The sequence below is a fragment of the Pristiophorus japonicus genome, unplaced genomic scaffold, assembly GCF_044704955.1.
Source record: "Pristiophorus japonicus isolate sPriJap1 unplaced genomic scaffold, sPriJap1.hap1 HAP1_SCAFFOLD_144, whole genome shotgun sequence".
NCBI classification, from domain to species: domain Eukaryota; kingdom Metazoa; phylum Chordata; class Chondrichthyes; family Pristiophoridae; genus Pristiophorus; species Pristiophorus japonicus.
The window spans coordinates 504,865-522,376 of record NW_027251113.1 but is presented as its reverse complement, the minus strand read 5'-3'; the positions used below and the strand labels follow the sequence as shown (position 1 = coordinate 522,376).

The window sequence follows — 17,512 nt, the reverse complement described above, 5'->3', positions numbered from 1 at the left end:
AGGAACAATGGACCATTATTGATGGGCAGTGTCTGAGCCAATCCCATCTGGTGCCCGCTATTCAAACCCCAAATCCTCACGCCACCCGACACACGCACCCCTCCCCCCTCGACACCGCACCCCCCCCCAGGCACCCCATTTCTCTCCCCCCCCCAGACTCAGAGTGGGGGCAGATTGGTTGACCGCTTTGCAGGACACCTCCGTGCAGTCCGTAAGCATGACCCCGAGCTTCCGGTGGCCTGTCCCCTTAATTCCCCGCTCCACTCCCACTCTGACCTGTGTCCTCGGCCTCCGACACTGTTCCAATGAAGCTCAACGCAAGCTCGACGAACAGCACCTCCTCTTTCACACCGTACAGCCTTCTGGACTCAACATCGAGTTGAACAATTACAGACCATAACGTCTGCCCACGTTTTACTCCTTTTAAGTCCCCACCCCAGGATTTTATGTCATTTATCTCTTTGTCTCCCATGGCAGCTGGTAATTATCCTGCCATTCACACCCGATCTCGACCCATCTTTTTCTAACCTCGATCATTATCATTTCAATTCGGCCCCTTATCCCTTGTGTCTCTCGAATCTCTCCTGCCTTGCACCCTATCACAGACCTTCCCTGTTGTTCTTTCCTCCCTTCCCCCTTACCGTGCTCCTTGAGAATGTTCTTTCCCAACATTCGCCAGTTCAGACGAAGAGTCCCAGACCCCAAATGTTAACTCGGTTTCTCTTTCCACAGATGCTGCCTGACCCGCTGAGATTTCCAGCATTTTGGTGTTTTTATTTCAGATTCCAGCGTGCGCAGTATTTAGCTGTTGTGACAGAGTTGGGGCTGGGAGGTGCTCCCTTACCTGACCATGGCCATCTTGCAGAGGGCGAGGCAGGAGGCAGAGGCCAGGTCTGGGTCTCTGTACTTGCCAGGGTTACTGCAGATCTTCACAATCAAGGGCACGAAGGCAGAGAGGAGTTGGCCATCTGCGAGGAGACGGAGGTTAAACACAGCATCGTCTGTAACCGTTCAAATAACAGAGCCCCTCACGACACTTCCCCTTCCTCCCCAAACCTCTCACTCCGCCCACAGTCCCAGACTCCCCCCCACTCCGCCCCTTCCCCTTCCTCCCCAGACTCCCAACCCCCCCGCTTCACCCCCCAGTCCCAGACTCACCCCCCCCCCCCACCCCGCTCCGCCCAGACTCTCCCTCCCACAGTCCCAGACTCCCCCCCCGCCCCAGTCCCAGACTGCCCCCCCCCCCCAGTCCCAGACTCCCCCCCGCCACCCCCCACAGTCCCAGACTCCCCCCCACCCCCACAGTCCCAGACTCCCCCCCACCCCGCATCATGTCTGCAACCGTTCAAATAACCGAGCCTCATGGGGTCAAGCCCCTCACTGACCCTTCCCCTTCCTCAGACTCCTCCCATAGCCCACGTACACTCTCCCCTATCACTGACTCTCCCCACCCATTCAATCCCCTCCCACAGCCCGTGTACACTCTCCCCACCCATTCAATCCCCTCCCACAGCCCGTGTACACTCTCCCCACCCATTCAATCCCCTCCCACAGCCCGTGTACACTCTCCCTACCCATTCAATCCCCTCCCACAGCCCGTGTACACTCTCCCCACCCATTCAATCCCCTCCCACAGTCCGTGTACACTCTCCCCACCCATTCAATCCCCTCCCACAGCCCGTGTACACTCTCCCTACCCATTCAATCCCCTCCCACAGCCCGTGTACACTCTCCCCACCCCTTCAATCCCCTCCCACAGCCCACGTGCACCCTTCCTCTGAGGCAGTCCCCCAGAGTAGATAGGGACTTGCTTGCACACTAATACGAGTTCCCAGGTGAGGGATGAGACCAATGCGGGACCTACAGTCTCTGTCACAGGTGGGGCAGATGGTGGTTGGAGGGATGGGTGGGTGGGGGGCTTGGGTCACCGTGGGCTCCTTCCGCTGTTTGTACTTGGCTTCCGCGTGCTCCCGGCGAAGTGACTCAAGGTGTTCGGCGCCTTCCCAGATGCTCCTCCTCTTTGAGCAGTCGGGGATTCCCAAGAGTCGGTGGGGATATTACATTTCCCCCCCCAAGGAGGCTTTGAGGTTTAATTCCCCCCCCCACCCCCAACAGCCCGAGGGGGTAACTCACCATCCAGCAGTTCCACGTCACAGATCTTACGGACTAGCTCGGCCTCTGTGTCCTCGGCCGAGGCCTCCGCCAGTCCCAGCTCATCCTCGATGGCGCTCGCGCTGGCGTCCTGCGGGGTTGAGAGACAGCTGTTAAAAAAAAAAATCCCTCTCGGGTGAGCAGGCTTAAAGTGGGGACGGTCACCCCACAGGGCAGGGGGCAAGGGCCAAGGTGTCCTGTGCAGGGCAAGGGGGCGAGGGATCCTGTGCAGGGCAAGGGGGCAAGGGGCAAGGGCTAAGGGATCCTGTGCAGGGCAAGGGGGCGAGGGCCAAGGGATCCTGTGCAGGGCAAGGGGGCGAGGGCCAAGGGATCCTGTGCAGGGCAAGGGCCAAGGGATCCTGTGCAGGGCAAGTGGGCACAATTGTCATTTGATGGGTGACTGAGGGAGGGCACTGAAGCACTGACCACACTCGATCAGCTCCGCTGGGCAGGCCACATGGGTCCCGGCATGCCGGACACGACACTCCCAAAGCAAGCGCTCTACTCGGAACTCTTTCACGGCAAGCGAGCCAAAGGTGGGCAGAGGAAACGTTACAAGGGACACCCCCCTCCCTGATAAAGTGCAACATCCCCACCGACACCTGGGAGTCCCTGGGCCCAAAGACCAGTCCGCCCCTAAGTGGAGGAAGTGCATCCGGGAGGGCGCTGAGCACCTCGAGTCTCGTCGCCGAGAGCGTGCAGAAAGCAAGCGCAGGCAGCGGAAGGATCGTGCGGCAAACCAGTCCCATCCTCCCCTTCCCTCAACCACTGTCTGTCCCACCTGTGACAGGGACTGTGGCTCTCGTATTGGGCTGTTCAGTCACCTGAGAACTCATGTTACGAGTGGAAGCAAGTCTTCCTCGATTCTGAGGGACTGCCGATGATGATGATGATGATGATGATGAGGAGGGAGGGGTGGCGTTTCCCCATGGGTCCATTGGGTTAGAGGGTTTTTAAAATTTGTTCCTGGGCTGTGGATGTCGCTGGCAAGGCCGTTATTTATTGCCCGTCCCTAATTGCCCCTCGTGAAGGTGGTGGTGAGCCGCCATCTTGAACCGCTGCAGTCCGTGTGGTGAAGGTGCTCCCACAGTGCTGTTAGGGAGAGAGTTCCAGGATTGTGACCCAGCCACGAGGAAGGAACGGCCGATATATTTCCAAGTCAGGATGGTGTGTGACTGGGAGGGGGAACGTGGAGGTGGAGGTGTTCCCATGCGCCTGCTGCCCTGGTCCTCCAAGGCGGGTAGAGGTGGCGGGTTTGGGGAGGTGCTGCCGAAGAAGCCTTGGCGAGTTGCTGCAGTGCATCTTGTAGATGGTGCACACTGCAGTCAGGGGGCGCCGGTGGTGGAGGGAAGAGAGTGCTGAAGGTGGTGGACAACGTGCCCATCAAGTCCTGGATGGTGTCAAGCTTCGAGTGTTGTTGGAGCTGCACTCATCCAGGCAAGAGGGGAGTGTTCCATCGCACTCCAGATGTGAACCCGGGTCGAGGGGAGGGTTCCGGTTCCCCAACAACCTGTATTTATATAGCGCCTCTAACAGTGAAATGTCCCAAGGCGCTTCACAGGAGTGTTAGGAGATAAAGAATTTGACACCAAGCCGCATCAGTAGAAATTAGCGCAGGTGAGGTGGGTTTTAAGGAGCGTCTCGAAGGAGGAGAGAGAGGTCGAGAGGCGGAGAGGTTTAGGGAGGGAGTTCCAGAGCTTGGGGCCCAGGCAACAGATGGTGGAGCGATTATAATCAGGGATGGTCAGGAGGGCAGAATTCAAGGAGCGCAGAGATCTCGGGGGCGGGGGGGGGGGGGGTTGTGGGGCTGGAGGAGATTAGAGATAGGGAGGGGTGCAGGGGCTGGAGATTACAGAGATAGGGAGGTGGCGAGGGCCATGGAGAGATTCGAAATTAAGGATGAGAAGTTTGAAATCGAGGCATTGCTTAACCGGGGGCCAATGTCGGTCAGCGAGCACAGGTGGGTGAGTGGGACTCGGTGCGAGTTAGGACACGGGGTCAGTGAGCACAGGGGGTGATGGGTGAGTGGGACTGGGTGAGAGTTAGGACACGGGGGCAGTGAGCACAGGGGGTGATGGGTGAGTGGGACTCGGTGTGAGTTAGGACACGGGGTCAGTGAGCACAGGGGGTGATGGGTGAGTGGGACTCGGTACGAGTTAGGACACGGGGCAGTGAGCACAGGGGGTGATGGGTGAGTGGGACTCGGTGCGAGTTAGGACACGGGGGCAGCCGAGTTTTGGATCACCTCGAGTTTATGTCGGGTAGAACATGGGAGGCCAGCCAGGAGTGCGTTGGAATAGTCAAGCCTGGGAGGCAACAAAGGCACAGATGAGGGCTGCAGCAACGGATGAGCTGAGGCAGGGGTGGAGACTGGCGATGTTACGGAGCTGGAAATAGGCGGTTTTAGTTATGCTGTGGATTGGTGGCCGGAAACTCATTTCAGGGTGAAATTTGACAACCAGGTTGTGAACAGTCTGGTTCAGCCTCAGACAGCGGGATGGAGTCAGTGACGAGGGAACAGAGTTTGTGGTGGGGACTGAAAACAATGGCTTCAGTCTCCCCAATATTCAGTTGGAGAAAATTTCTGCTCATCCAGAACTGGATGTTGGTCAAGCAATCTGACAATTTATTTAGAGACTGGAGAGGGATCGAGAGAAGTGGTGGTGAGGTAGAGCTGGGAAAGGGAGGGAGCGCGAGCGGGAGGGAGCGCGAGCGGGAGGGAGGGGAAAGACGACGTCAGAAACTCGGGAGGGGGGAGGGGAGGAAATGGGAAAGGGTACGGGGAGCACAGTGGGTACGGGGAAGAATGTGATCCAGGTCTGGGGGATTGGGGGGGGGGGGGGTCAGGTGGAGAGCGAGAATGTGATCCAGTCAGTAAGACCGGACGAAATCCAGAAGTCACGACACCATCACCCCGTTAGCAGTCCGTGACCCATAGACAATGCCTCATCTGTGGTCGGGGTGGGGGGACCTGTCCCACCCCAGCAACCTGGGCAAGGGACGGGGGAAACTCTCACCTTGGCCTTCCCCTTCCTGCTCTTCTCCTTGGCCTCCCGTTGCTCGCGGAACATCCTGCGACGATGCAGTTCAGGCCCCACTGCTCGTTCCAAGTGCACCATCTGCTGGAGGCCCACGTGTCCCGCCAGGGAGACCAGGTTGGTCAACAGGTAGGCAGGCAGTACAGGCTCACTGTCCGCACAGTCTACAGCGGAGGGGAAAACACACATCAAACTCCCCCTCTCAGCAGGTAGACTCTCCCAGCATTCGACAAGGTGCCACATAAAAGGTTACTGTACAAGGTAAATGTTCACTGGGTTGGGGGTAATATATTAGCATGGATAGAGGATTGGCTAACTAACAGAAAAGAGAGAGTCGGGACAAATGGTTCATTTTCTGGTTGGCAATCAGTAACTAGTGGGGTGCCGCAGGGATCAGTGCTGGGACCCCAACTATTTACAATCTATATTAACGACTTGGAAGAAGGGACCGAGTGTAACGTAGCCAAGTTTGCTGACGATACAAAGATGGGAGGAAAAGCAATGTGTGAGGACACAAAAAATCTGCAGAAGGACACAGACAGGCTAAGTGAGTGGGCAAAAATTTAGCAGATGGAGTATAATGTAGAAAAGTGTGAGTTCATGCACTTTGGCAGAAAAAAAATCAAAGAGCAAGTTATTATTTAAATGGAGAAAGATTGCAAAGTGCTGCAGTATAGCGGGACCTGGGGGCACTTGTACATGGAACACAAAAGGATAGTATGCAGGTACAGCAAGTGATCAGGAAGGCCAATGGTATCTTGGCCTTTATTGCAAAGGGGATGGAGTATCAAAGCAGGGAAATCTTGCTCCAGTTATACAGGGTATTGGTGAGGCCACACCTGGAGTACTGCGTGCAGTTTTGGTTTCCATATTTACAAAAGGATATACTTTGCTTTGGAGGCAGTTCAGAGAAGGTTCACTCGGTTGATTCCGGGGATGAGGGGGTTGACTTATGAGGAAAGGTTGAGGAGGTTGGGCCTCTACTCATTGGAACTCAGAAGAATGAGAGGTGATCTTATCGAAACGTATAAGATTATGAGGGGGCTCGACAAGGTGGATGCAGAGAGAATATTCCCACTGATGGGAGAGACTAGAACTAGGGGGCATGGTCTTAGAATAAGGAGCCGCCCATTTAAAACTGAGATGAGGAGGAATTTCTTCTGAGGGTTGTAAATCTGTGGAATTCGCTGCCTCAAAGAGCTGTGGAAGCCGGGACATTGAATAAATTTAAGACAGAAAGAGAGAGTTTCTTAACCGATAAGGGGCAGGGAAGTGGAGCTGTGTCCATGATCGGATCAGCCACGATCATATTAAATGGCAGAGCAGGCTCGAGGGGCCGTATGGCCTGCTCCTGCTCCTATTTCTTATGTTCTAAACAGTATGCCCGGGCTTGTTTTGGGGGGGGGGGGGGGTTGAGAGCACGCCACCGCCAAGCACTTCCTCACCTTTGCCCTCTGAACCCTCCGGCGATTGGCCACTGGTCAACGCCTGCTCCCGGTCCTCCCCGGGCGCGATGTGGTCAGTCAGCAGGCCAGCACAGCGGAGCAGGAGGTCACAGCACAGCCGGTCAGGGGTCTCGGCCAGCTGGTAGATCAAGCCCACGGCAGCTGTGGCAAACGGGCGCCAGTGGGGGCTGGGCGAGGCAAAACCTGAGAGAGCAAGAGAGACGCAGAGCAATCAAGTGGTGACCTGAGCGAGGGGGGAAGCCTCATTTCTCTGTTTCTCCCCCCGCCCCCCACCCCCCCGGAACCCCCACCTCCCCCGGGCTTACCCTCGGTCACGGCTTCGGAGAGGTGGGCAAACAGCGGGTGGTCACGGGGCAGGCGGAAAGGGGCGGCGCCCCCTCCTGGCGGCACCTGGAAGAAAACAAACGCGGTGTGAGATATCAGCCATTAACAGGGCTGTGTCATCGCCCCAACCCTCTGCTCAATCTTCCTCGCTGCCGTGCTCCACCTCACAGTCAACAAGCTCCCCGCTGGAGTGGAACTAAACTACAGAACCAGTGGGAACCTGTTCAACCTTCACCGCCTCCAGGCCAGGTCCAAGACCACCCCAACCTCTGTTGTCGAGCTACAGTACGCGGACGGCACCTGCGTCTGTGCACATTCAGAGGCTGAACCCCAAGTCAGTCGACGTATTTACTGATACGTACGAAAGCACGGGCCTTACGCTAAACATCCGTAAGACGAAGGTCCTCCACCAGCCTGTCCTCGCCGCACAGCACTGGCCCCAGTCATCAAGATCCAAGGCACGGCCCTGGACAACGTGGACCATTTCCCATACCTCTGGAGCCTCCTATCAACAACAGCAGACATTGGCGACGAGATCCAACACCACCTTCAGTGCACCAATGCAGCCTTCGGCCACCTGAGGAAAAGAGTGTTTGAAGACCAGGCCCTCAAATCTACCATCAAGCTCATGGTCTACAGGGCTGTAGTGATACCCGCCCTCCTGTATGGCTCAGAGACATGGACCATGTACAGTAGGCACCTCAAGTCGCTGGAGAAATACCACCAACGATGTCTCCGCAAGATCCTACAAATCCCCCGGGAGGACAGACGCACCGTTAACGTCCTCGACCAGGCCAACATCCCCAGCATCGAAGCACTGACCACACTCGACCAGCTCTGCTGGGCAGGCCACATTGTTCGCAGGCCAGACACGAGACTCCCAAAGCAAGCACTCTACTCGGAACTCCTTCACGGCAAACGAGCCAAAGTGAGCAGAGGAAACATTACAAGTACACCCTCAAAGCCTCCCTGATAAAATGCAACATCCCCACTGACACCTGAGAGTCCCTGGCCAAAGACCGCCCTAACTGAAGAAAGTGCATCCGGGAGGGTGTTGAGCACCTCGAGTCTCATCGCCGAGAGCGTGCAGAAAGCAAGCGCAGGCAGCGGAAGGAGCGTGCGGCAAACCAGTCCCACCCATCTTTCCTTCAACGACTATCTGTCCCATCCGTGACAGGGACTGTGGCTCTCGTATTGGACTGTTCAGCCACATAAGGACTCATTTTAAGAGTGGAAGCAAGTCTTCCTCGATTCTGAGGGACTGCCTATGATGGTGACGACACATTAGAAGTTAGAATTAAGTAGCTTATTTTACACGCCTTTAATGAATGAATAACCTTTAAGTTTGTAACTTCCTTTATATTAATTGACTATGTAAAACTCACGAATAAATGATAGAAAATGGCCGTATAACATATAATGGGTTTTAAAATGGAGGGAGGCTGAGAAGCAAAGCATCATGGTAAATGAACCATCCCGAGTAAAAAAAAACACACATTCCCTATCCTTGTAACCTCCTCCGAGACCCTCTGTGCTCGCTCACCTACATTAGCTTCCTGTTTAGCAACACTTCGATTTCAAAATTCTCATCCGTTTACAAATCCCTCCATGGCCCTCGCCCCTCCCCATCTCTAACCTCCAGCCCCTACACCTCTCCCTATCTCTAACCTCCTCCAGCCCCTACACCTCTCCCTATCTCTAACCTCCTCCAGCACCTACACCTCTCCCTATCTCTGTAACCTCCATCCTTTTGTGTTCCCATGCACAAGCACCCCCAGGTCCCGCTGTACTGCAGCACTTTGCAATCTTTCGCCATTTAAATAATAACTTGCTCTTTGATTTTTTTCTACCAAAGTGCATGACCTCACACTTTTCCACATTATACTCCATCTGCCAAATTTTTGCCCACTCACTTAGCCTGTCTGTGTCCTTTTGCAGATTTTTTGTGTCCTCCTCACACATTGCTTTTCCTCCCAGCTTTGTATCGTCAGCAAACTTGGCTACGTGACACTCAGTCCCTTCTTCCAAGTCGTTAATATAGATTGTAAATAGTTGGGGTCCCAGCACTGATCCCTGCGGCACCCCACCAGTTACACAAACACAAAAGGATAGTATGCAGATACAGCAAGTGATCAGGAAGGCCAATGGTATCTTGGCCTTTATTGCAAAGGAATGGAGTATAAAAGCAGGGAAGTCTTGCTAGTTATCCATTCTCTTGACCCTGGGTCAGTTCCTATGGACTGGAGGGTAGCTAAGGTAACACCACTTTTTAAAAAAGGAGGGAGAGAGAAAACATCACCTGACATCAGTAGTGGGGAAAATGTTGGAATCAATTATTAAAAGGTGAAATAGCAGTGCATTTGGAAAGCAGTGACAGGATCGGTCCAAGTCAGCATGGATTTATGAAAGGGAAATCATGCTTGACAAATCTTCTAGACTTTTTTGAGGATGTAACTAGTAGAATGGACAAGGGAGAACCAGTGGGTGTGGTGTATTTGGGCTTTCAAAAGGCTTTTGACAAGGTCCCACACAAGATTAGTGTGCACAATTAAAGCACATGGTATTGGGGGTAATGTATTGATGTGGATAGAAAACTTGTTGGCAGAGAGGAAGCAGAGTGTCAGAATAAATGGGTCCTTTTCAGAATGCCAGGCAGTGACCAGTGGGGTGCCGCAGGGCTCAGTGCTGGGTCCCCAGCTATTTACAATATACATCAATGTTTTAGACGAAGGAATTGAATGTAATATCTCCAAGTTTGCAGATGACACTAAGCTGGGTGGCGGTGTGAGCTGTGAGGACGGATGCCAAGAGGCTGCAGGGTGACTTGGACAGGTTAGGTGAGTACGCAAATGCATGGCAGATGCAGTATAATGTGGATAAATGTGAGGTTATCCACTTTGATGGCAAAAGCATGAAGGCAGAATATTATCTGAATGGTGGCAGATTAGGAAAAGGGGAGGTGCAACAAGACCTGGGTGTCATGGTACATCAGTCACTGAAAGTTGGCATGCAGATACAGCAGGCAATGAAGGCGGCAAATGGTATGTTGGCCTTCATAGATAGGGGATCTGAGTGTCGGAGCAGGAAGGTCTTGCTGCAGTTGTACAGGGCCTTGGTGATGCCTCACCTGGAATATTGTGTTCAGTTTTGGTCTCCTAATCTGAGGAAGCACACCCTTGCTATTGAGGGAGTGCAGCAAAGGTTCACCAGTCTGATTCCTGGGATGGCAGGACTGACATATGAGGAGAGACTGAATCAACTGGGCCTGTATTCACTGGGATTTAGAAGAATGAAAGGGGATCTCATAGAAACATGTAAAATTCTGACGGGGCTGGACAGGCTAGATGCAGGAAGAATGTTCCTGATGTTGGGGAAGTCCAGAACCAGGGGTCACAGTCTGAGGTGAAGAGGAAAGCCATTTAGGACTGATGAGGAGAAACTTCTTCACTCAGAATTGTTAACCTGTGGAATTCTCTACCGCAGAGAGTTGTTGAGGCCAGTTCGTTAGAAATATTCAAGAGGGAGTTGGATCTGGCCCTTACAGCTAAAGGGATCAAGGCGTATGGAGAGAAAGCAGGAAAGGGGTACTGAGGTGAATGATCAGTCATGATCTTATTGAATGGTGGTGCAGGCTCGAAGGGCCGAATGGCCTACTCCTGCATCTATTTTCTATGTTTCTATTTATTATACAGTGAGGCCACACCTGGAGTACTGCGTGCAGTTTTGGTTTCCATATTTACGAAAGGATATACTTGCTTTGGAGGCAGTTCAGAGAAGGTTCATTCGGTTGATTCCGGGGATAAGGGGGTTGACTTATGAGGAAAGGTTGAGGGGGTTGGGCCTCTACTCATTGGAATTCAGAAGAATGAGAGGTGATCTTATCGAAACGTATCAGATTATGAGGGGACTCGACAAGGTGGATGCAGAGAGGATGTTTCCACTGATGGGGGAGACTAGAACTAGGGGGCATGGTCTTAGAATAAGGGGCCGCCCATTTAAAACTGAGATGAGGAGGAATTTCTTCTCAGAGGGTTGTAAATCTGTGGAATTCGCTGCCTCAAGAGAGCTGTGGAAGCCGGGACATTGAATAAAAGAGACAGAAAGAGAGTTTCTTAACCGATAAGGGGATAAGGGGGCGGGCAGGGAAGTGGAGCTGTGTCCATGATCGCATCAGCCATGATCGTATTAAATGGCAGAGCAGGCTCGATGGGCCGAAAAGCCGACTCCTGCTCTTATTTCTTAATGTACTTAATTGTCAACCAGAGTGAACCATTTATCCTGACTCTCTTTTCTGTTAGTTAGCCAATCCTCTATCCATGCTAATATATTACCCCCAACCCAGTGACTTGCCAGTTTCCTCCTTCAAGATGCTCCTTAAAACCAACTCTGTGACCAAGCTTTTGGTCACCTGCACTAATTGCTCCATATGCAGGTCGGTGGCAAATTTTCCGTCCCATAATGACGCTGAAATTGCAGTCGGGGCTTCTTTCGGACAAACGCCTCCAATCGGAGAATTTTTACGAAAGTACCTGGTGGTCCCAGGAGGGGCGTGGGATTCCGGTGGGGCGGCCTTCTCTTCCCACGCTGCGGAGCGGGCTCCCATCTTCCAGCAATAAGAGACTACGGTCACACCTTACTTTGAGCTCAGTGTTCAGGCGGACTCCTTCTCCATACACAACCACCACCACAGGTCAGGAGTATAAGAGATGGAGCACCAAACCCTGGAACATTGAGAGCCGCCCCGACCTGTGTGAGAACATCTCCGCAGGTCGGGGCAATAGAGCTGGAGCCACTGAAGATTCCAGCGCGAGCCGACGCAAATGAGCGACGGCTTCAAGGAGGGCATCATCAGGGGGCGGAGGAGCGGCGAGAGATCGGGGGCGGAGGTGCGGCGAGAGATCGGGGGCGGAGGAGCGGCGAGAGATCGGGGGCCAGCCCACACTGCGATATGTGTGCGCACTAGATCCGTGCAGTAGAGCTGGTCTCCAGTCGTCTTGGTTAACCCTTGACCCTGGACCAAGACCTCGCTCTGTCAAGCCCGTGTGGTGGCTGGGTGCAACTGTCTCCCCACGTTAAAAAAAAAATCCACGCACAGCCATCTTCCACCCTCCTCAACTGGAGTTCAGGACTGGAACATCGGGTCCTTCATTGAAACATCTGTGAACTCTTGTGGAAGTAAGTCATCCTCATTTGAGGGACCGCCTATGATGGGTAAATCCCACAATCGTGCCCTTGCGAATGTCCTCACTACCGAGATGCGTTGGATCGGTCCAGCTCCAGCTCGACAGATCGGAAAGCCAGTTTCCTGCGCATGCTCATTGCGTGCTGAAAACCGGCTTTTGCCATGCGTTCCCGGATCCGTACACACTCCGTACTCCGCGCCGCCGAGGGAGGGCCCCGCCGCTGGAGGGGCGGCGTGGACCCAGGAGGCCTTGGGATGTTTCACTACATGAAGAGCCATATATAAATACAAGTTGTTGTTGAGACGTTCCTTCAAACCTCTATGACTGAGCTTATGGTCGCCTGTGCTATTATCTCCATAGGCCGCTCGGTGTCGCGTTCTCTTGGATTTATACTCCTGTGAAGGGCCTTGAGCCGATTTTACTACGTTTAAAAGTACTGAATCAAAACAGGCGGCTCTTGTCCAGGGGTTAAAGCCCCTCTGCATCTCACCTTCTTGCCGAGTGAAATCTTTCCGATGGTGAGGCAGATGTCTCGGGCGAGCTGGTAATCCTGCTTTGCTCGAGCTCCCAGTCCCACGGTGAACAGTGTTTCCAGGTTACTGCACACGATCTCCGGCTCACCGCTGGGGGAAGAGAGAGGATCCACAAAGGGTGAGATACAGAGTAAAGCTCCCTCTACACAGTCCCATCAAACATTCCCAGGGCAGGTACAGCACGGGGTTAGATACAGAGTAAAGCTCCCTCTACACTGTCCCATCAAACTCTCCCAGGGCAGGTACAGCACGGATTAGATACAGAGTAAAGCTCCCTCTACACTGTCCCATCAAACACTCCCAGGGCAGGTACAGCACGGATTAGATACAGAGTAAAGCTCCCTCTACACTGTCCCATCAAACACTCCCAGGGCAGGTACAGCACGGATTAGATACAGAGTAAAGCTGTCTCTACACTGTCCCATCAAACACTCCCAGGGCAGGTACAGGGGTTAGATACAGAGTAAAGCCCAAAACACCCCAAGAGGTGATAGGTCAGCACTTGTAGCACTGCCCCCACCCAGTCCCCCAGAGACCCTGCCCAGCCCAGGCCCACACCGAGCTGCCCCACCCAGTCCCCCAGAGACCCTGCCCAGCCTGGGAACTCACCGAGCTGCCCCCACCCAGTCCCCCAGAGACCCTGCCCAGCCCGGGAACTCACCGAGCTGTCCCTACCCAGTCCCCCAGAGACCCTGCCCAGCGCAGGCCCACACCGAGCTGCCCCACCCAGTCCCCCAGAGACCCTGCCCAGCCCGGGAACTCACCGAGCTGCCCTACCCAGTCCCCCAGAGACCCTGCCCAGCCCGGGAACTCACCGAGCTGCCCCCACCCAGTCCCCCAGAGACCCTGCCCAGCCCAGGAACTCACAGAGCTGCCCCACCCAGTCCCCCAGAGACCCTGCCCAGCCTGGGAACTCACCGAGCTGCCCCCACCCAGTCCCCCAGAGACCCTACCCAGCCCGGGAACTCACCGAGCTGCCCCCACCCAGTCCCCCAGAGACCCTGCCCAGCCCGGGAACTCACCGAGCTGTCCCTACCCAGTCCCCCAGAGACCCTGCCCAGCGCAGGCCCACACCGAGCTGCCCCCACCCAGTCCCCCAGAGACCCTGCCCAGCCTGGGAACTCACCGAGCTGCCCCACCCAGTCCCCCAGAGACCCTGCCCAGCCCAAGCCCACACCGAGCTGCCCCACCCAGTCCCCCAGAGACCCTGCCCAGCCCGGGAACTCACCGAACTGCACTACCCAGTCCCCCAGAGACCCTGCCCAGCGCAGACCCACACCGAGCTGCCCCCACCCAGTCCCCCAGAGACCCTGCCCAGCCCAAGCCCACACCGAGCTGCCCCACCCAGTCCCCCAGAGACCTTGCCCAGCCCGGGAACTCACCGAGCTGCCCCACCCAGTCCCCCAGAGACCCTGCCCAGCCCGGGAACTCACCGAGCTGCCCCACCCAGTCCCCCAGAGACCCTGCCCAGCCCGGGAACTCACCGAGCAGCCCCCACCCAGTCCCCCAGAGACCCTGCCCAGCCCGGGAACTCACTGAGCTGCCCCACCCAGTCCCCCAGAGACCCTGCCCAGCCCGGGAACTCACCGAGCAGCCCCCACCCAGTCCCCCAGAGACCCTGCCCAGCCCGGGAACTCACCGAGCTGTCCCTACCCAGTCCCCCAGAGACCCTGCCCAGCCCAAGCCCACACCGAGCTGCCCCACCCAGTCCCCCAGAGACCCTGCCCAGCCCGGGAACTCACCGAGCAGCCCCCACCCAGTCCCCCAGAGACCCTGCCCAGCCCGGGAACTCACCGAGCTGCCCCCACCCAGTCCCCCAGAGACCCTGCCCAGCCCGGGAACTCACCGAGCTGCCCCACCCAGTCCCCCAGAGACCCTGCCCAGCCCGGGAACTCACCGAGCTGCCCCACCCAGTCCCCCAGAGACCCTGCCCAGCCCGGGAACTCACCGAGCTGTCCCTACCCAGTCCCCCAGAGACCCTGCCCAGCGCAGGCCCACACCGAGCTGCCCCCACCCAGTCCCCCAGAGACCCTGCCCAGCCTGGGAACTCACCGAGCTGCCCCACCCAGTCCCCCAGAGACCCTGCCCAGCCCAAGCCCACACCGAGCTGCCCCACCCAGTCCCCCAGAGACCCTGCCCAGCCCGGGAACTCACCGAACTGCCCTACCCAGTCCCCCAGAGACCCTGCCCAGCGCAGACCCACACCGAGCTGCCCCCACCCAGTCCCCCAGAGACCCTGCCCAGCCCAAGCCCACACCGAGCTGCCCCACCCAGTCCCCCAGAGACCTTGCCCAGCCCGGGAACTCACCGAGCTGCCCCACCCAGTCCCCCAGAGACCCTGCCCAGCCCGGGAACTCACCGAGCTGCCCCACCCAGTCCCCCAGAGACCCTGCCCAGCCCGGGAACTCACCGAGCAGCCCCCACCCAGTCCCCCAGAGACCCTGCCCAGCCCGGGAACTCACTGAGCTGCCCCACCCAGTCCCCCAGAGACCCTGCCCAGCCCGGGAACTCACCGAGCAGCCCCCACCCAGTCCCCCAGAGACCCTGCCCAGCCCGGGAACTCACCGAGCTGTCCCTACCCAGTCCCCCAGAGACCCTGCCCAGCCCAAGCCCACACCGAGCTGCCCCACCCAGTCCCCCAGAGACCCTGCCCAGCCCGGGAACTCACCGAGCAGCCCCCACCCAGTCCCCCAGAGACCCTGCCCAGCCCGGGAACTCACCGAGCTGCCCCCACCCAGTCCCCCAGAGACCCTGCCCAGCCCGGGAACTCACCGAGCTGCCCCACCCAGTCCCCCAGAGACCCTGCCCAGCCCGGGAACTCACCGAGCTGCCCCACCCAGTCCCCCAGAGACCCTGCCCAGCCCGGGAACTCACCGAGCTGCCATGCCCAGCAGGATTACGGCAGCCCGTCTCTCCTCCGCCGAACACGCCACTTTCTCTGTCAAACGTTCCCACAGCAACTGTATCACCGCTGGCTCCACCTCGCCTTTCTGGACAAAGTCACTGACCTGAGCGAGAGCAAGAGAGCGAAAGAGAAAAAAAAGAGAGACAGGTTGATCATCATCATCATCATCATAGGCAGTCCCTCGGAGTCGAGGAAGACTTGCTTCGACTCTAAAAGTGAGCTCCCAGGTGAATGAACAGCCCAATACGAGAGCCACAGTCCCTGTCACAGGTGGGACAGACAGTGGTTGAGGGAAGGGGAGGGTGGGACTGGTTTGCCGCACGCTCCTTCCGCTGCCTGCGCTTGCTTTCTGCACGCTCTCGGCGACGAGACTCGAGGTGCTCAGCGCCCTCCCGGATGCACTTCCTCCACTTAGGGGCGGACTGGTCTTTGGGCCCAGGGACTCCCAGGTGTTGGTGGGGATGTTGCACTTCATCAGGGAGGGGGTGTCCCTTGTAACGTTTCCTCTGCACACCTTTGGCTGGTTTGCCGTGAGCGAGTTCCGAGTAGAGCGCTCGCTTTGGGAGTCTCTTGTCGGGCGTGCGGACAATGTGCTTGCCCAGCGGAGCTGGTCGAGTGTGGTCAGTGCTTCGATGCTGGGGATGTTGGCCTGGTCGAGGACGCTAACATTGGTGCGTCTGTCCTCCCAGGGGTTTTGCAGGATCTTGCGGCGGCAGCGTTGGTGGTATTTCTCCAGCGACTTGAGGTGCCTTCTGTACATGGTCCATGTCTCTGAGCCATACAGGAGGGCAGGTATTACTACAGCCACACAGAGAACCATTGGGCACCCATCACAGACAATGGCGTCAGACTGGGGACTTTAGATCCCACCGCCAGAGGAAGTGGGGGGGCAAGTCAGGCGACAATTGGGGGAGTTAGCCCCCACCCCCGGATAGTGGCAGACGTCAGGAGGACAGAGTCACAATGAAATGGGCAGACAGATGGCAGATACAGTTTAACAACAACTTGTATTTATATATCGCCTTTAACGTAGTGAAATGTCGCAAGGCACTTCACAGGAGCATTAGGAGAAAAAGATTTAACACCGAGCCACAGTAGAAATTAGGGCAGGTGACCAAAGGCTGGGTCAAAGAGGTTGGTTTTAAGGAGCGTCTTGAAGTAGGAGAGAGAGAGGTCGAGAGGCGGAGAGGTTGAGGGAGGGAGTTCCAGAGCTTGGGGCCCAGGCAACAGAAGGCACAGCCAGCAATGGTGGAGCGATTATAATCAGGGATGGTCAGGAGGGCAGAGTTAGAGGAGTGCAGACATCTCAGGGGTTGTGGGGCTGGAGGTTACAGAGATAGGGAGGGGTGTAGGGCCATGGAGAAGGTTACAGAGATAGGGAGGGATGTAGGGGCTGGAGGAGGTTAGAGATAGGGAGGGATGTAGGGGCAGGAGGAGGTTACAGAGAGAGGGAGGGGTGTAGGGGCTGGAGGGGGTTACAGAGATAGGGAGGGATGTCGGGGCTGGAGGAAGTTACAGAGATAGGGAGGAGTGTAGGGGCTGGAGGAGGTTACAGAGATAGGGAAGGGTGTAGGGGCTGGAGGAGGTTACAGAGATAGGGAGGGGTGTAGGGGCTGGAGGAGATTACAGAGATAGGGAGGGGTGTAGGGGCTGGAGGAGATTACAGAGATAGGGAGGGGTGTAGGGGCTGGAGGAGATTACAGAGATAGGGAGGGGTGTAGGGGCTGGAGGAGATTACAGAGATAGGGAGGGGTGTAGGGGCTGGAGCAGGTTAGAGATAGGGAGGGGTGTAGGGGCTGGAGGAGGTTACAGAGATAGGGAAGGGTGTAGGGGCTGGAGGAGGTTACAGAGATAGGGAGGGGTGTAGGGGCTGGAGGAGGTTACAGAGAGAGGGAGGGGTGTAGGGGCTGGA

The 17,512-nt window shown here is 56.4% G+C and overlaps 1 protein-coding gene across 3 annotated transcripts in view; it reads right to left on the bottom strand.

Annotated features, from left to right (window-relative positions):
* The window catches only part of ncapd2 (non-SMC condensin I complex, subunit D2), a 69,026-nt gene that overhangs the window by 17,217 nt on the left and 34,297 nt on the right, over nt 1-17,512 (bottom strand). For all 3 annotated transcript variants that reach the window (XM_070870469.1, XM_070870470.1, XM_070870471.1), the window contains exons 16-22: nt 15,570-15,703; nt 12,653-12,785; nt 6,961-7,045; nt 6,635-6,838; nt 5,169-5,353; nt 2,134-2,242; nt 845-968 (exon numbers count right to left, since the gene is read on the bottom strand). In XM_070870469.1, coding sequence (XP_070726570.1) covers nt 845-968; nt 2,134-2,242; nt 5,169-5,353; nt 6,635-6,838; nt 6,961-7,045; nt 12,653-12,785; nt 15,570-15,703 — 974 coding nt within the window. The remainder of the gene's footprint in view (nt 1-844; nt 969-2,133; nt 2,243-5,168; nt 5,354-6,634; nt 6,839-6,960; nt 7,046-12,652; nt 12,786-15,569; nt 15,704-17,512) is intronic.